At 46.0% G+C, this 19,538-nt stretch overlaps 1 protein-coding gene and 1 non-coding gene across 4 annotated transcripts in view; one reads left to right on the forward strand and one right to left on the reverse strand.

Annotated features, from left to right (window-relative positions):
- The first annotated feature begins 6,957 nt into the window (after window positions 1-6,957).
- DNAJA3 (DnaJ heat shock protein family (Hsp40) member A3) overlaps window positions 6,958-19,538 on the forward strand; it is a 28,266-nt gene continuing 15,685 nt past the window's right edge. Inside the window, exons 1-5 of one of the 3 annotated variants that reach the window (XM_064592475.1) lie at window positions 6,958-7,207; window positions 10,683-10,816; window positions 14,680-14,763; window positions 15,525-15,725; window positions 16,757-16,909. In XM_064592475.1, coding sequence (XP_064448545.1) covers window positions 6,997-7,207; window positions 10,683-10,816; window positions 14,680-14,763; window positions 15,525-15,725; window positions 16,757-16,909 — 783 coding nt within the window. In that variant the 5' untranslated portion in view covers window positions 6,958-6,996. The remainder of the gene's footprint in view (window positions 7,208-10,682; window positions 10,817-14,679; window positions 14,764-15,524; window positions 15,726-16,756; window positions 16,910-19,538) is intronic. The other 2 variants (XM_045874840.3, XM_045874841.3) reach the window with 2 other exon arrangements.
- LOC123845090 (U6 spliceosomal RNA) lies at window positions 17,651-17,757 on the reverse strand. Its single transcript, XR_006790935.1, has one exon. It is a non-coding gene; the product is annotated as a U6 spliceosomal RNA (small nuclear RNA).

The raw sequence follows: 19,538 nt of genomic DNA on the forward strand, positions 1-19,538 counted from the left end.
ATAAATAAATAAACTATACATCTACAGCAAAGGTTCAGTAAACCTTCCAAATTTGCTTGATGTCACGTCATTGTTATCCCTGAGTTTGTTTTTGTTTTGCTTTGTTTTAATTTATCATTATGTCAGATGGGCCTAAAATGGGCAAGTCAGAAAAGTCTTTAACCCCCAGAGGTAACAAATGGTCATGTTGTGGGCCAAATCTGATTCACAGATATATTTTAGTTGGTTCACATGATGTTTTAAAAACTGGTAAATTTCCTAAAGGTTTGGATTTCAGCCTCTCTGGAAAAATGGAAAGATTTGGCAAGGCTAGGTCCACATCCCCACATGGCTGAAATGGGCTGAGTACCACCTGCCACCATCATTGCATGTTTTCCCATTCACCACACTCCTACTGATCCCTCAACCTATATGCCACTACTCCACCCACCCTTTACCTGCCTGGCCCTGGCACCTAGGCTTCTGACCTCTGACCTTCTCTCCCAGGAGAGAAATGAACCATGCCATGCCCCTGGCTATGTTGAGTCATGTGATTGTATTTCCCTAAACTGAGGGTTGATGGAAACAGAGTAGAAGAATGTCAGCTTTCCCATTCCCACAGCCACCAACCCAAGCTCCACAGCAAGGAGAAGGAAGAGATAGAAGAACATCAAGGCCCAGAGACTTGCCATCTCATGCATTCCCAGATCTATTATAGATGGAAAGAGTGATTCTGGTAGAGACCTCAACGCTCGAAGGCTGCTGCACGCTTGAGCAGAATAAATTGTGAATTGAGAGGTTGAACTGACAGCTTCCAAGATGCCTTGCAGTCCCATGAGCCTATAAATTACCAGCTTTTTTCTTTATACTCCTAGTGACTCCACTTGGCTGTTTCTACAAGGATACTGGAAGACCTCTCTCTACCCTAAAGGACAGTTTATCAAAAGGTGGATCAAATTCCAGCAAAACAAGGATGTCTGGTTAACTTGGGGCCAGGATGATTTACATTTCACAAGTGCTGTTTCCAAGAATAATTACCAGCAAACAGGAATTTAGGAATCCATTGTAGTGAAGTTCTCCTTCTAGAAAACAAAACACTTTATGTACCTGAAAGGATATTAGTGGGAGAGAACACGCAGCAAGGAAAAAATTGGGAAGGAAAAAAAAAAGGCACAAAAACGTTAAAAGAGCCTCAGGCTGCATCCTTATTTTATTTTATTTTATTTATTTATTTTTCTAAAGATTTTATTTATTTGACAGAGACAGAGAGACAGCAAGAGAGGGAACACAAGCAGGGGGAGTCGGAGAGGGAGAAGCAGGATCTCCGCCGAGCAGGGAGCCTGATGTGGGGCTCGATCCCAGGACCCTGGGACCATGACCTGAGCCAAAGGCAGACGCTTAACGACTGAGCCACCCGGGCACCCCACTGCATCCTTATTTTAAACTGTGATGCCAAAGAAAAGAAATTTCCATCTTGATGTTCCCTTAATCTTCTGTGAAGTTAGTGGTTTCCACAAGTCAGAATTTTTGCAAGAGAGGGATGGATGGGGGTGCCTGGGTGGCTCAGTCGGTTAAGTGTCTGCCTTCAGCTCAGGTCATAATCTCAGGGTCCTGGGATCAAGCCCCGCATTGAGCTCCCTGCTCGGCGGGAAGCCTGCTTCTCCCTCTCCCACTCCCCCTGCTTGTGTTCCCTCTCTGGCGGTCTCTCTCTCTGTCAAAAAAAAAGAGAGGGATGGATGGATTCAGTGACAACAACAAATTCCTTAGATTTAGTAATCTGCCCCTGAAATGACTGTTTAAGATGCACGTTGAGGACACCTGAGGTCTCAGTTGGTGAAGCAGCTGCCTTGGGCTCAGGTCATGTTCCTGGGGTCCTGGGATCAAGCCCTGCATTGGGTTCCTTGCTCAGTAGGGAGCCTGCTTCTTCCTCTCCCTCTGCCTGCTGCTCCCCCTGCTTGTGTTCTCTCTCTCTGTCTGTCAAATAAATAAACTCTATTTTTTTTAAAAAAAGATGCACATTGAAAACATTAAAAAAAAATTTCATACCTTAAGCCCTGCCTTGTTCATTTCAGGAGGTGGTGCAGAAAAGTGCTGTAGTTCTTAGCACAGAAAACAATTATGCAACAAAATACATTTCAAAAATTGGGAAAAACGCTCCGTATCCCATCCCAGCATGTCAGAGCACCTTGCGTTATTATTTTGTTGTTTCTCAAATGGAGGCGTACCCACATGTTCCTAGGGCTCTGAAGTTTTACTACACCTAGTGATTTGTTTTGATTTAAAAGATTTTATTTGAGACAGAGAGACTGAGAGAGAGAGAGATCACGAGCAGGGGCGGGGAGTAGAGGGAGAAGCAGACTCCCCACTAAGCAGGGAGCCCAATGCAGGACTCAGTCCCAGGACCCCAGGATCATGACCTGAGTTGCTTCTCCCTCTCCCACTTCCCCTGCTTGTGTTCTCTCTCTCGCTGTCTCTCTCTCTCTCTCTGGCAAATAAATAAATAAATAAAATCTTAAAAAAAAAAAGAATTCCTTTCATTTTTTTAGGTTTGTGAAACATCGCTTAAGCTTAAGCCTCTTTTGGGCAGAAGAATATTTAGCTGTGAGCCAGACACCTGTGGTTTATTTAAAGGGACATTTAGGAAATCATTAGCACAGAGGTCCCACTGGGGAACACACGGAATCAAGGCAAGGACAGTTTGTCTCCTTGTTCTGTAGGGAACTGCTCCCACGGCAGATGTCATTCATGCCGGGGAACATCTGGGTCACACATCCCACACACCCTTGGAATTGTCCTATAGTCGCTTGGGGAGGAAAGGAAATGCTACAACTAGAGAAACAGCTGTCTTTTATTGCCTCTGCAGAGACTGGCTCAGGCCTCTCTGTCTTCCCTAGAAGGGATCCTCACTCACTTGGGGAGGGGAACAGCCATCCCATTGGATAGCCATGGACTCAGCTAGTCCCACTGTGGGCTTGGATGGTCAGTGTCTGCAGGAAATCACGGACTAGACCATACTTAAAATTCCCTATTAGGGGCGCCTGGCTGTCTGTCTGAAAAGCGTGTGACTCTTGATCTTGGGGTCAGGAATTCGAGCCCCACATTGGGTGTAGAGACTGCTTAAATAAATAAATCAACTTCAAAACAAAACAAAACAAAACCTCCCTACTAGCACTCGCTGATCTCACTGCCTCAGGAGAGAGGGAAAGGACCCCGTGGAACAGTGAAATGACAAGTGCAGAGGGGGAGATGCTTGTGAGCCTGTGTGCCTTTTGCAAGTAACATTTGCTTCTCCTTAAAGCTAAAGTTTTTGGCTTTAGACTGGAGAAGGGGGGACAGTGGGTGATGGACACATGACACATTCTGCCTGGAGGAATGTGGGTAGATGTGGCCCGTGTGCTCCTCCCAGTTTTTGGCAACAAGCCTGGGATGGGTCATTTTGTGTCCTGTCACAGTTGAAGTCTTTGGAAGGCAGGGAAACATTCTGTAGGTGGGGTGGTAATAAATACTTGCCCATGCCTCCCTTTTGTTGTGAGAAGCAGAGGAAATTCAGCGTGAGAAAGTACTCTAAACTAGTAAGGGCTATCTGACTAGGAACTATTGATCACAATGACAGGAAGGTTCATGGTTTAAAGGGAAGAGCTCTGGGTTTTGTTAGGGGGCCTGGGTATGGATCTTGGCTCACCCACACACACTAGCTCTGTGACTTTGGATGAGTTTTGTATCTTTCAGAGCTGATTTTGTTGTGTATAGGGGATGTGGCGGGGGAGGGAGTCCATTTCTAAGTACAGGAATAGTCTTTGCTTTACCTCACAGGATTGTGATCAAAATAGAAAATATGACAAAGCTCTTTGTAAATTGGAAAGAGAATGTTCTTTTCTTTTTTTTTTTTTTAAGATTTTATTCATTCCTTTGACAGAAAGAGACACAGCGAGAGAGGGAACACAAGCAGGGGGAGTGGAGAGGGAGAAGCAGGCTTCCCGCAGAGCAGGGAGCCCGATGCGGGGCTCGATGCGGGGCTCGATGCGGGGCTCGATGCGGGGCTCGATGCGGGGCTCGATCCCAGGACCCTGGGATCATGACCTGAGCCGAAGGCAGACGCTTAACGACTGAGCCACCCAGGCGCCCCGGAAAGAGAATGTTCTTAACACAGCTGAATTTTTCAGATCTCTCCCTAGCCACCAAGTCTGAAATTGGTCCCACAGACATCTCAAGCATGATGAGTCCAAACAACAGTGACTCATCTTTTTCCCCAAACCAGCTCCTTCCCTGGGTTTTTCAGTTTGGTGTTAGGGGAGCAGAAAGAAGCTTATTCATTGTCCCCCCAACCATCTATCCAATCAAGGTAATTCAGGTACCATGGATCAAGGACCTCTGCTGTGAAGATTTCCACAGCTTTGTAACTTACCCATGTTTACTAATTGTATCATCTCCTGCTTCTCTGTAGTGACTAGCAGGGAAAGGGACCTCATACATGCCTAGGCTGATCTCATCAGGGCGTCTTTCTGGTGGCTCCCCAAACCCATCTTTCTCTCCTTCAGTAGTCACTGTCACCCCCTCCATTTCCTGGGGGGTTCTCTACTTCCTGAGAGGGAATGCGGGCTCCCCGGCAATCAGCCTTCCTGCTATACCCTAAAACTAAAACACACTCCCCCTTTTAGTGTGATTTTTTTTTTTTTTTTTACTGTTAATCATTATGGGGAAATAGATGGGAGGGAAACTAAAATACCAAAAATATGAGGAAGTTACAAAGCTGACAAAGTTTTCATATTAGTGAGCCTCCACTAGTTCCTAACTCACTCTGAGGTGGTAAATGAAAGCCCCTTTGCCTCTTGTCCGCGTTTATTCCTGAAAGTTGTACTTCTCACGCAGCACCCTCACCCACTCTTTCCCCCTAGGTTTTGGGCTTCCTGTGGGCAAGTGCTTGGTATTCCCAGTGCTTAGCACAGGGCCTGGCACATAGGGCTAACATATATTGAGTACTTACTCCATGCCAAATACTGTATGAAGACTTTATGTGGATTATCTCACTCATTCCTCAGATGATCCTTTGAGGTAGTTACCTTTATGTCCCCATTTTAGAGAAAGGAAACTGAGGCACAGAGAGGTAAAGGAAGTTGCCCCAGGACACACAGCTGGTAAGTGGCAGGGCTGGGATTTAGCTCCAAACTATCTGACTCCAAGGGCCATACGCTTAACCACTATGCTGAAGACATTTAAATATTCATTGAACATATTAAATAAACTCTTTTCTTCACGTCCCATGTCATGACAACCTCTGCCTTGTTTCTCTAAAATGCCTCCACTCTAGGTTCCTTATGCACAAACTCTCAACTACTTCTTGCATTTTACAAACTTTTTCATTAGACTGGTGGTTTTCATTTTTTATTTCTTTTTAAGGTTTTATTTATTCATTTGAGAGAGAGAGAGCACAAGCAGGGGGGTGGGGGTGGGGAGAGGTAGAGGGAGAGGGAGAAGCAGACGCCCCGCTGAGTAGGGGCCCTGGGGCTCAATCCCACGCACCTAGACCAGTGGTTTGTTTTTTGTTTTAGGTTATAAACAGATGAGATGGATTAGAGAGAGAGAGAGAGCACATGAGAGGGGGGAGGGTCAGAGGGAGAAGCAGACTCCCTGCTGAGCAGGGAGCCCGATGCGGGACTCGATCCTGGGACTCCAGGATCATGACCTGAGCCGGCAGTCGTCTAACCAACTGAGCCACCCAGGCACCCCTAGACCAGTGGTTTTTAAACCTTCTTTGAATATCAGAGCCTGTGGTGAATCTTATCAATGAAAGCTATGGCTATTACCTAGATTAACATCCACATCCACAAAAATTTGGGTACAATGGGCAGAAGGGGCAAGGAGCAAACATCATCTTAAACCCATCAGTGAACCTCGGGTTCCCTTCTTATTGTTTGGGGGTGACAGTCGGGTGTGTATAAGTTGAAATTCCTTTGCAAGGCTTACTAGGCCATGTTTACCTGTCTAGCCTCAACTCCAGTCACACACCCGAAGTTTAGGGCTTAAACATACTGGGCAAGCACTTTTACATCTCTAAGACGTCTGCGTTTGAAGTTCCTGCTACTTGCAATACTTGTCCCCTCCACCTCTATCTGACGCACTTGCCATCAAAGTTCAACCGGAATGTTACCGCTCAGATGCCTTCCCTGACCCTCCAGACCCCCCAATTTGTTTCAGAAACTCCTCCCCTCTAACACTTTATATCGACGACAGCATTGGTCATGTTAGGTTAGTTGCTAAGGACCCCGTCTCTCTCGATTCATCGTTTGCTCCCCCAGAGCAGGGATGGCATGTCATTCATCGTTGTATCCCCAGTAGTCTAGAAGAACGTGCGTGCCACATAGTAGATGCTCACAACATTTATTACATTGGTTTGTGCGGGGCTCGGCTTTCCCTCCGTGACCGTCAAGCTCATTACAGATGTGGAGGAGACTAACACGCTTAGGACAGGAATCGAGCGATTAAAGTCCGCCCCGTGAGGAATCAGCCAGAGAGAAGATGAGCCTGAGGTCAGGCTTTGGAAGTAGGGCAGAGGCCCTGAGCGCTCGAGGGGACACAAGGTGAGTAACACTTACGCAAGCTGTTCAGTTTCGGGTCAGGCGGGGGAAGACGCGCACTGCATGCTGGGATCGCGCGACTGAGGGCCGCATTGCACGGCGGGATTCGTAGTCCCGCCCTTGGCCGGGACCCTCAGAACAGTCACACCTAGCTACCCTCAAACACGTCTTTACACAGATAAGGTACAATCTTGCCACCCAGCACAGAATGACGAGGTTCTTCAGGGCCAGTATACCTAGTTGCGCTCTTCAGAGCAAATCTCATTTCGGCGTTGGCAAGAAAGACGCATTGAGTGCCACTGCGCGTGCGTGACGCCTGTGTTCGTGCGTGCGTGCGCGCGCACCAGGCCCCGCCTCCGGAAGCTCCGTCGCTGCGGCCGCGCGCTGTCCTCGCGAGGCCTCCTTGAGCCGGGTGGCGCAGGCGCCGTGTCCCTGGGCCAAGATGGCGGCGCGGTGCTCCACACGCTGGTTGCTGGTGGCTGTGGGGACCCCCCGGCTGCCGGCTACAGCGGGGAGAGGCGCCCGGCCGCCCAGGGGGGGCGTGGTGGGGGCTTCGCTGGGCCACAAGCTGAACGTCACTACCTTCGCGCCTTCCTTGGGAGCTCGGGGCTCCGGGGCGCTGCTGACATTGAGACCCGGTGTCAGCTTCAAAGGTGAGGGCAGGTTCCAGAGCCCGAGTGTGGGAGCTCTAAGGCCGGGAAGGGAGTGGCTCGATCCGGCTGCGGGGGTAGCGGGGTGGAGGGTGTCTTCTGACCTGTAAGAGGAATTGCTTGGAGAGACTGGCAAGCAGGAGGCAGAGAGGCCCAAATGGCTTCTCAGAAGTGAACAGGGGAGAGCTACATGGAGCCCGGCGGCGGTAGTGAAACGCTCCGTAGGCCTACAACCTTCACTTCTCTGTCAACATTTCTAGAAGTCTTTTTCCGGCCTGCCGCTGCTCCGTTACACTATTCCGTTCCCGTCTTCTCCCTTCACCTTCTTGATGGAAGGGAGGAGGTAATTACTTTTCGGTGAGCACCTGTTATGGTGCTAGGCACTTTGTGACCCATTTCGCTTGATGGTAACAATCTTGCAAGAAGGGTGTCGTCATTCTCATTTTAAAGAACGGGAAACTGAGGTCATAAAGCTAGATGAGAAGAGTTGTCCCAAACCCAGGGCTGTCCTTTAATAGCTTATGCTCTTTCCACCACATGGTTTTAACTGAAGGGCACACTTAACAGTCTTTGCTAAGTCCTTAAATGGGTAATTGTAATAAAAATACAAACTAACATTTATTGAGCACTTTCAATGTACCAGGCATGGATCATTTCCATGTGATAGACACTGTTGCTGTTCCATTGTATAGATAAAGAAACTTAAGCCTAGATGTTAGACAGCTTGTATAATGTGACAAAGCAGAAAGATGGTGGAGCCTTGGTTCAAAACCAGCTTTCTTAATTTCTGGAGGCGTTACTGAATTAGTATGTATTAAGCCTCTAAGTGTTTAGCATTGATGGTTCTGTTCTGTGTTGGATGACACCCATTATAGTGAGAGAAGGAAGGAAGAAACGTTGAACCAACCATGTGTCTGAATTGTACTGTTGGTCGTGTTCCCTAGTCATTCTCCTGTCTGATGATCTGGCCTGCTTCCTGGATAGCCTCAACACCCCTGGTTGTGTTTTGTGTTCAGATTAATCTTAAGTGGTCTCCCAGGCTTCCAGTTTGTTGTTGTTGTTGTTAGCGCTTTCTCATGGAAAGCCCATCGATTCCGTTTAACACTTGCAGTGTCTCCCTACTGCCTGCATGATAAAATCCGGACTACTTAGTATAGCTCAAAGGCCTTTCGGTTTAGTCCTAGCCCTCATTAATCATCATCAGCATCATTACCTCTAACCACCCCTCTACATGCATAAAATCTAGTTACATCACTAGTTACTAAATGCACGGGGACTTTCCTGTGAACCAAAGGTGATACATGATTTTGCAGCCAAATGAAGCACTTTTGAGCAGTAAAGGGGAAGCTGTTTCAAATAACATCAGGACTGTAGGTGTAATTCTGGGCGGATTCAAACCTTTCCTTAGCCTGGTTAATTTCTACAGCTTAACAGCAGCTGCCTTAAAAGACCTTTCTGGAACTTTTTCAGTTGGATCGTCAGTGGTTCTCGACTGGGGATGATTTTCCCCTCTACAGGACGTTTGGCAATGTCTGGAGACTTTTTTTTTTTTTTAAGATTTTATTTATTTATTTGACAGAGAGAGACACAGCGAGAGAGGGAACACAAGCAGGGGGAGTGGGAGAGGGAGAAGCAGGCTCCCGGCCGAGCAGGGCTCGGGGCTCGATCCCAGGACCCTGGGATCATGACCTGAGCCGAAGGCAGACGCTTAACGACTGAGCCACCCAGGCGCCCCTGTCTGGAGACATTTTTAGGTGCCAGCGTGTGGCAGGGGTAGAGGGGGAGTAGAGTGTGCTACTTATAAATAGTTGGCCAGGGTGCTACTCAGCATCCTTTGACATACAGGTATTTTAATTGGCCAGGGATGCATAACAAAGAACCACATTTATCCTCACAGTTCTAGAGGCTAGAAGTCCAAGATCAGTGTTTTGGCAGGGTTGTCTTTAAACACCCTGCCTCCAATCACATTCTGAGGCACTGGGGATTAGGGCCTCAATACGTGAATTGAGAAGAGGACAGAATTAACCCATAACAATAGGAAAATCCCTCCACCAGGAGGAATCCAGTCCCATCATCAACAATGTGAGTTTGAGAAACCCTGATTAGGTGACTCTTTGTATGTGACTCTGCATGTCCTTGTATACTAAAAGCTTTTTGCACACTGCCTCCCACACTCTTCTGCAGGACTGTAAGCTCCTTGGCTTTGGCTTTTTTCTTCATCTTGTGTCCTCAGTGCCTACTACAGTGTTAAGATCTTGAATACACGTAAGCTTCAGAAGGGCAGTTCCCTTTCAATGGTCTGCTACCTATTCCTGGAGCAGAACCCAGTGCCTGGCAAGTAGTAGATGCTCAGTGAGTATTTGCTGAATGAATGAATGGTGAATCCAGAAGCTTCTCTGTAGGCAGAAGTCTGACTTGGAAACCTGGAGTTGTCGCGACTCTTATGCCTTAACATGGCTCCCTTTCACCCCCTGCCCTGCCCTGCCTATCTTCATTTGTCACAGGATGTGTTGGGGGTTAGGCAGGGCTCAAGGTGTGGGGTGGCTACCCTGCTTCACTTGGTGACAGACCAGTCCAGCTTAGTTCTCTACCACAGGCCCCGAGGGCAGTTGAGTGGGGCAGAGTGTGTCTGCTGGTGACTGGTCCTCCTGGTGCTGATGCCAGAAGCATGAAAGGGCATATGGCTGCCTGTCTTGGGCTTTGACCCATTAGCTGCTCTGGGGTAAGCAGGTTCAGGCCTAGCGCCTTTTAACCCTGTGTGTCTATATAGGTGTATTGTTTTTAGGGGAGGGGAGCACTTTTATCAGATTCTCTTAGATCTGTGACTTGAAACACTAAGAACCATTTCTTTAGTACAGTGGTCCTCAAATTGAGGTTGTGGCAGAATCACTTCGAGGGCTAATTAAGCATAGCCTACTGGACCTCCAGAGTTTCTGATTCAGGTCTGGAGTGGGGCCTGAAAATGGACATTTCCTACAAGCTGGTGGTGCTGCTGGTCCAGGGACCACCCTCCGAGAACCACCCCAGAAGCAGATCCCCAAGGTTGCATGGTGAAGGGAGGGAACCTGGGGAATTGTTAAGCATTAAGTGAGACAAAGCATTCGTGAAGATACCTGGCATGTGGCAGTGCTGGGGTAGTGTAACAGTGGGACAAGGTCCCTTTTTAATCATCCCCCAGGTATAGCCTGCATCTGGGGTGCTGCTCCTTTGGTGGTGTAATTAGGGTACCCCCTCACTGTATTGTGATCCAGCAGAATCAGCCCTGCCCAGTGGTGTTTGTTTTATATTCATTATATACAGTGGCCTTGGCCATTTTTGAAGTGCAGTGAGTTTGGTCTCCAGAGGGCTTGGAGGAAAGCTGACTCCAAAGCTATGATCTCCGTTCCTTCACAGGTATAACCTGGCTGGTTGTTTACTCACAATTTCCTTTTGTTGAGCACATTCCCAGAGTGATTTTCTTTCCTTTTTTCTTTTTTAGGAGTAAAAAGTTACCCTTTTGTTTGTACTGCCTCCTTCCACACGAGCTCCCCTTTGGCCAAAGAGGATTATTACCAGATACTAGGAGTGCCCCGAAATGCCAGCCAGAAGGAGATCAAGAAAGCCTATTACCAGGTCTGTATGGAAGCCAGATTTTAGGGACAAGACTGTAGAAGGGATGCTGTTGGTCTAGTCTGCTCACCAGTGAGGTGTATCTACCCATACGTATGGGTCCCGTGCGGCTGACAGTGTAGAATGAGATGAGAACAATGGGTGTTCCTGGACTGTTCCTCAAGCACATAGTGCCCTGCTGGTTAATGCTTCAGAAAAAAAGAGAGAAAGAACCAAAGATTTTTATTTTTATTTATTTATTTTTTAAAGTCTTTTTTTTTTTTTTTAAGAGTTATTTATTAGAGAGAACGTGTGTGTGCACACGTGGCAGGGAGGGGCAGAGAGAGGATCTCAAGCAGACTCCCCGCTGAGTGTGGAGCTTGATGTGGGCTCAATCTCATGACCCTGAGATCATGACCTGAGCTGAAACCAAGAGTTGGATGCTTAACCGACTAAGCCACCCAGGTGCCCTGTTTCCCCTTTTTTTCTATTTATCAGTAGTGCTGCTGGTAACATCCACGTATAAGTTTTGTGTAGACCCATGTTTTCATTTCTTGTGAGTATGTTCATATACCTAGGAGTGGAATTCCTGGGTCACATGATAAATCCGTGTTTAATCTCTTGAGGGACTGCCGGAATATTCCAGAATGGCTGCACCATTTTACATTCCCACCGTCGGAGGGTTCTGACTTCTCTGCATCCCCAGCAACACTTGTTCTTGTCTGTCCTTTTTTTTTTTTTTTTAATTAAAAGATTTTATTTATTTTTTTGAGAGAGAGTGAGTGAGCGAGTGAGAGAGCGAGCACAAGCCCAGGGGGAAAGGCAGAGGGAGAAGAAGGCTCCCCGCTGAGCAGGGAACCCGATCCCAGGACCCTGGGATCATGACTTCAGCCGAAGGCAGACGCTTAACTGACTGAGCCACCCACGTGCCCCTTGTCTGTCCTTTTGATTATAGCCACTCTACTGAGTGTGAAGTGGTGTCTCACTGTGGTTTTAATTTGCTTTTCTGTGGTCGCTGATGATGTTGAGCATCTTTGTATGTGCTTATTGGCCATTTGCTGTATATGTATTCAGATTCTTTGTCCATTACTGGGTTGTAATAGAATGAGCAAAGGCACGGGGGTAGGAGGCAGAGACCCTGGCTTGGGACAGTGAATAACATGCTGCTTCTTTTGAGCTGGAGGGTAAGGTACCAGATGTAAGAGTGGGAGAGGAGTGAACTCCGGGGCCAAACTATCGGGACACATGAGGCTGTTTGTAAGCACTAGAAACTTAATTTAAGAGAGAGCAGGGAGGGGCCCGGCTGGCTCAGTTGGTGAAGCATGCACCTCTTGATCTTGGGGTCATGACTTTGAGCCCCACGTTGGGTGTAGAGATTACTTAAAAATAATAAAATCTATAATGTGAGAAAAGAGAGTAGGGAACCACTGAAGTTTTTAGGTGTGGAAATGAAAAGATCAGGTAAAGCTGTGCAATTTAAAAATGGACATTTTTATAGTAGCCTTTATAGAGAAATTTCTGGGGGCAGACCTTGATGAAAGCTTTGGGTGTATTGCATCATTCCATCCTCCTGACAGTCCTGGAGAGGTTATGACATCCAGCCAAGGCCCCATCAGTCAATATGTGTCATACACGAGACTAAAATACTGCAAAAGATCTCTCTTTTGCTAATCTCATGAGTATACCGCTCTGTCTTACCTGGCTTTTGGGACCAGCTTTGTGGCCCACGATGATCTACTGGCTGTCCCTGGAGATCCTGCTTCGGGGTTAACACACAGCCTCTGGCCTGCTTCCACGAGCTGGTGTGAGGACCAGCATCTCCAGAAGTAGGTTGAGTTCAGAGGCACCAGTGGAGCCCTACTCTGCAGTGGCGGAGCTTCTCCTGCTGCTGCCTTTGTTCTGTCTCCCTGACTTTGGGGGAGTGGGTGGATGTTTCTGGCAACCTGCCAGCACCCTCCATCCTCCTGGAAACCAAAGTTGGGTAGCACATGACCAGTTCTTTCTTTGTAGGCTTAGGGACTTGTATTGCTTTCTTTTGCTACCATGGAAGATTGAGAGCTGTTTGATTCTTATTGTAAAGGAAGGACTCTGTGGGGTCAATTATTTGCCACGCTGATTTGTAAAAGGGGATTAAAGTGACCTATGAACCAAAAGCAGGAGTTAGACTTACTCTAACGAAGAGCTCTCCATTGACGAGAGCTCTTGGTCATGGTACACTCCACCTTGGGTGAAAGTGAGTTCCCTGTCACAGGAAAGAATCCTGTCATGTTTCTTAGACTTTGATAATGTGCTGACACCCCTCTTTTTTTTTTTTTTTTTAACTGTGATGGGTGTTTAAAAATTACGTTAAAATGTACCCAATCCCCTTTGAAACCATATGAATCTCACATGATCGTGTTTGTCTAAAATGAGACTGTTTTGTCCTTCTGTCTCCAGCATGGCCCCGTGATGTCATATAGCCCTGTGATGTGTCTGAGAACTTGCTTGAATTTGAACTCCTTTGGGTCCTCATTTGGCACTCTGAGCCGTGACGCTGTTTTGTCTTTAGTTGGCACAAACTTGATCTTTACATATGACATCTCCCCTCATTCCTTTCACCTAAGCCGTGGACACAGTACCTCACCTAAGGTTGTCTGCTTCGGTGCTGTATTTCACAGTGGTCATCCTGATGGTTTGGGGTATACTGATAATAATCAGGAAGTTTTGGCTCATCATTGACAATTTAAAATTCCTGTCAGAACTTATTAGATGCCCCCACCTCCTGAACATGTCCTTCTGCTCCCTTTTATGTTCTAATAATAGCTGATGTTGAATGTTACTGTGTGTCATGCCTTGTGCTCATTTTATTTTTATTTATTTCTTTTTCTTTTTCTTTTTTTTTGTTCAGTTAGCCAGCATGTACTACATCATTAGTTTTTGATGCGATGTTCAACGATTCATTAGTTGAGTATAACACCCAGTGGCCTTCTGCTCCTTGTAGAATATGCGTTATCTCATTTTATCCCCACCACAGCCCTGTGAAGTAGATACCATTATTGTCATCTTGCGGATGAGGAAATTGTGCATAGTGACATTCTGCCCAAGATCCCAGGGCTAGCAGACAGTGGCTCTGGGTGCTCTGATCCTGAGGCTCTGCGCTTAACTTCCCGCATCCTGACTGCAGCCACTCGGGGTGTCAGAGCCACGCAGCTTCTCCAGTAAGCTTTAGCATTTTGTGTGCCTCCTTTCCTCACGTGAGGGACCTCGGTAAGCCAGGCTTGGAAGGCATCGGTAGCCGCGGCACACACAGTGAACCACCTACTACGTGCGCAGCACTGCTCAGAGCAGCCACAGGGTCACCTTTGTTTTAGAGCAGCTCAGCACACCTGTATGCTCTGGACAGCCGAGCGGGTTTTTTAATATTTTAAACCTGTGTTTTGAATAGGCAGTATATTTCCTTTATTCAGAATTTGAAAGGTACAAAGGAGTATACAGTGGAAAGCCTCCCTCCTTCCCGTTTATCTACATCCCTCCTGTTGTAATCAGTGCTACCAGTTTATTGTGTGTTCTTTCAGAATAGTTTGTACAGCTGGTAGTTAGTGTCTTCTCTTTTTACGTAGATGGTAGTCCGTTGGACACACTGTTTTACACTGCTTTCGTAAAGGTGCCCAAGTTCTAAAGGATCAGTTGTTATTTTTGGTAGACATTTGTTGTGGTTGGAAAATGCGTGTATGCCTCAGATTTGAAGAGACAGGTTTATTTTAAAGTCTTAAACCTTGTTCTGAGTATTGCTGTTGGTCACAAAATCTTAAACAACTGCTATAAAGGAGGTGAGATTGTGACTGTCTTTGGGGTCCACTGTTAGTCATCATCTTGTGTCCATAGTAATTTACCATTTCCTCCCTTAGCTGGCCAAGAAATACCACCCAGACACAAATAAGGACGATCCCAAAGCCAAGGAGAAGTTCTCCCAGCTGGCAGAAGCCTATGAGGTAACACGACCTACGTGTGTGTGCAGCCGCCGTCATTTAGCTGCTTGTGTACATCCGAGTGTGTGGCACAGGGTGGCCTGACACGTCATGAGGTCCCGTGTGAAGGCTGTGTTCCCCATGCCAGATTACCTCAGTGAAGAAAAGATTCCCAGGTCTCCCGCTAGATCCCACTTGGCATCTCACGAGAAAACAGGATCTAATCATCTGTATTAACAGAGCTCCCAGGTCGTTGGGATTTATAGTCGGGTCTAGGAGCTCCTGGTTGGATTAATTAATCCCATACTTATTTGATGACGCCCTTACTTAAGGCATTGCTGTCTCCTGGGGCTGGTGGGGATTGTAAAAGTAGAAGGCTGCCCTTGAGGAATTTGAAATGTAATCAGAGGGATGAAGTACGTACTTGTGGATGACTGCTGAGCCATTCCAGAGTGACCTTCTCCCCAGACTTTGAGCATCTCAGGGGTTCAGGATACATAGAGTGTCACATATCTGCTCTTTGTGTGTATGTGTGTGCGCTCGCGTGCGCGTGCATGCCACCAGCCATTTGGGAGTAAGTCACAGACCTGTCTTTTTATTCTTCAGTCATCCAGTGTGTGTTTTCTAAGAACAAGAACATTCTTTTGCATGACCACAGTACATTTGTCAAAACCAAGAAATTTAATGTTGCTACAGTCCCCTTATCTGTACTTGGTGTGCACTCATGTCTGTGTTCTGGGCATTGGGAGACTCGGGCGGGCCTGACTGTTGGGCCTTTCCGGTAGGTGCTGAGTGACGAAGTGAAGAGGAAGCAGTATGATGCGTACGGCTCTGCTGGCTTCGATCCTGGGGCCGGCAGCTCCGGACAGAGCTACTGGAAGGGAGGCCCCACTGTCGACCCAGAGGAGCTCTTCAGGAAGATCTTTGGGGAATTCTCATCATCTTCTTTTGGAGATTTTCAGAGTGTATTCAATCAGCCTCAGGAGGTAAGCTCCTTATTTTGAAGAATCATTCACATTTTAGCTGTTCAATGTGAGGCAAACAGATTTTATCAGTTTCTTTTTCTCAAAAAGAAAAAGAAAAAAGAAAAAGGCATAGCAGCTCAATAGAATGATCTGGAAGTTGCCATTTTGGTAGAAATCATTCTAATGTTTAAGTAAAATCATATAGGTAATATGTGTACATTCATTTTAACTATATTCTTGCAGCTGCTTAATCAGGCAGCCTAAGACTAAGGCTCTCGGGGTGTAAGTATTTTATCTTGAAGGCCTGCTACATTATTCTAGGAGAGCTCAATCCAGTAGGGAGACACACGGCATATTTATGTCCTAATAAGACATGATCAGAGTTGAAGAGAGAGGGGGGATGTTTTATGACTTAAGTTATGATTGTGGATCTTTCCAGCTGTCTTTAAGGACTGTGTCCAAATATTATCTGTGAACAGTTTGTTGAAAAGTACATTTTCACTGAAAACAAACATTCCCTTTTAAAAATCCTGAGGAGTACGGCAGAATCACTTGAGTCCCATCCATTCTTATTAGGCCGAGGATAGATAAGTAAAATAGTTAGAAAGTAGTGTAGCTGGGTGAAGAGATGAGTAGGTGGAGCACAGGATTTTTTAGTGCAATTCACATTTAGTGGAAGTACTCTATGATTTTATAACAATGGACATTTGTTCAGACCCATAGGATGTACACCACCAAGGGTGGACCGTAATGTAAACTGTGGGCTTTGGATGATTATGATGTGTCCATATAGGTTCATCCTTGATTAAAAAAAAAATGTACATTCCGGTGAGTGATGCTGATGATGGGAGAGGCTGTACATGTGTGGGGTGGGGTGGGGGTGTGTGTGGGTGACCTCTCTACCTCCTCCTCAATTTTGTAAATATAAAACTACCTTAAAAGAAAAAAGAACTGGAAACTGCTGACCATTGCCCTCCTTTGCTTTTTGAAGTGGAGGATCATGTTGGTAATTATCAAAAGAAAGATGTCCGGCTGTCCTCTGATTTCTTTAGTACATCATGGAGTTGACGTTTAATCAAGCAGCCAAGGGGGTCAACAAGGAGTTCACCGTGAACATCACTGACACCTGTGAGCGGTGTGACGGCAAGGGGAATGAGCCTGGCACCAAGCTGCAGAACTGCCACTACTGTGGCGGCTCCGGAATGGTAAGAGCCCCCATCCCCACCCCTTCCCTCGGGGCCTCCCACCTCTGGCCCGCCCACTCTCTTCCTCACCATCCTGCTTTCTGTGCTCCCATGGCTGGTTACCTGGCAGTACTTAGTGCTTTGAGAGGCCGTAATTTGCTGGGACTGTTTTAGCTGTAACCTTCTTTTTCCCTGAGTGCTCTGTCTTGGTCAGTGGTACTGCACTGTCCTCTCTGAAAATACACTTGGGGATATTTTGGTAATTTGAAACCATGGTGGAGGGAGGGAGGTTTAAATTTTGCTTGAAGCGTCATCATTTTTTCTTTCTTTTTTTTTTTCTTTTTAAGATTTTATTTATTTGACAGAGAGAGCACAAACAGGGGCAGCGGCAGGCAGAGAGAGAGGGAGAAGCAGGTTCCTCGCTGAGCAGGGAGCCCAACATGGGCTCATGGATCATGACTGAGCCAAAGGCAGACACCCAACCAACTGAGCCACCCAGGCATCCCGATAAATTTTTTATATAATACAAACTTACAGAACAGTATAAAGGGTCACTCCATTATTCCTTAGCCAGATCACCAGTTGTCAGCATTCTGTCCCATTTGCTTTGTCATCTGTGTTATGTATTTTCAAAGAACAAGAATGTTCTTTTACATATCCCTAGTGCATTTGTCAAAATGAGGAAACTTTGATGTTGATACAATACCATTATCTGTACTTATTCACATTTTTTCTTCTTCTTCTTCCTTTCTTTTTTTTTTTTTTAATATGGAACGCTCTACGAATTTGCATGTCATCCTTGTACGGAGGCCATGCTAATCTCCTCTGTATCGTTCCAATTTCAGTATATGTGTTGCTGAAGCGGGCACTCACATTTTTTCATTTGTCCTTATGGTTTCCTTTTTTTCCTGGTTCAGGATCCAAGCTAGGATCTTGTGTGGTATTTAGTTGTCATGTCTTTTGTTTCCTTTAATATCAAATAGTTCCTCAGCTTTTCTTTTTCTTTATGACCTTGACATTTTTTAGGATTACAGGCCAGCTGTTTTGTAGAATGCCCTTTATTTGGAATTCATCAGATATTTTCTCATGATAAGATTCAGATTATGTGTTTTTGGCGAAACACCACATCCCTTTCCAGTGGATCATGTCAGGAGTCATAAGGTGTCCGTTTGTCCTGTTAGTGGTAATGTGACATTTGAGCACTAGTAGTTAGTTAAGGTGGTGTCCACCAGCTTTCTTCACTGTAAAGTTATTAATTTTCCCTTTGAAATTAATGAGGAAGTTGTGGTGAGGTACCCTAACACTCTGTAAATCTCCGGTTCCTCATCAAACTTTCACCCAATAGTTGTGGTGTCCATTGATCATTCTTGCCAATTAGTTATTACTGGAACAGTCGCAAGATGGTGATTTTCTGTCTTAGTTGGCATTCTTCTGAAAGGAAGAACTTTCTATTCTCCATTGATGTATTTATCATTCATTTATAGCAGTATGAACTCAGGTGTTCTTATTTTATTCACTGGGCTGTAATCGGTATAATTACTGCCTTCGATATTCAAATTGTTCTTGACTTGGCCTGTAGAGTCCCTTCTAGCTGGCTTGTGTATCCTTTGACAGGTCCTCCTCATTCTTTGAGCACTTCCTATCACAGTCGGATGTTCTAGACTCAACTTGTGCTTTTCCTGCCATACCCTTGAGCCAGTCGTTTCTCCAAGGGGTCCTGGTTGCTTCTAGTGTCTCCTGGGATTTAGAAACCAAGACCTGTGCTCTGGGTGTGCTCATTGCGTCTGGAGGTTTGCTGCTTCTACGCCCTCCCACAGACTAGGCCTGGGAAAAACATATGTGCGTGCTTGTGTGCAAACACGCATGTATATGCCCATATCTGTACCTCCTTCCATATTATTCACATTATACGTAGACATGTACACGCACACACCTATCCCTCCACCCACTATCGCTCTGACAAACCAGTGAGTTCAACGTGATAGTTCCACTTCTAGCCCAATACCACAAGGTTCATCTAGTTTTCTGCCTATCTGTATATGAAACTTTTTTCTGATACAGAGAAGTCTGGCTTTGATTATCCTCAATATATTTACTCATTTGCTCAACCCTGTAACACAAAAAGGAGTTTTAGGATTGTTACTCAGACCACTGTGAAAAATAGTCCTAGTTACTGGCATTTGCTGTTTAGAGTTCTTTTCATCTTTTGATTGAAGGTGTATAGTTAAAATACTGTGCTCAAAAGTTATTTGGGTCAATTCTTTTTCTCCCCTTTCACTATGATTATGTTTCTATATATTTAATTGTAGTTAGGTTTTCACTGATTATGTTTGTATTCCATTAAGATGGATTCCTGTTTGAGGGGATTGAGAAGTTCTCTACTACCCACCTTTAAAATCAGTCATTGTGTGTGTATGCTGGTATAAGGTAGAAGTTGTCTTTGAGAGCAGAAAAGTTCTTAAAAAGTAGAAGTCCGGGGCGCCTGGGTGGCTCAGTCATTAAGCGTCTGCCTTCGGCTCAGGTCATGATCTCAGGGTCCTGGGATCGAGTCCCGCATCGGGCTCCCTGCTCAGCGGGAAGCCTGCTTCTCCCTCTCCCACTCCCCCTGCTTGTGTTCCCTCTCTCGCTGTATCTCTCTCTGTCAAATAAA

The sequence above is a fragment of the Mirounga angustirostris genome, unplaced genomic scaffold (genome assembly GCF_029215605.1).
Source record: "Mirounga angustirostris isolate CCGP_5_RB_7025 unplaced genomic scaffold, mMirAng1.0.hap1 SCAF_5, whole genome shotgun sequence".
Taxonomy (NCBI): Eukaryota; Metazoa; Chordata; class Mammalia; order Carnivora; family Phocidae; genus Mirounga; species Mirounga angustirostris.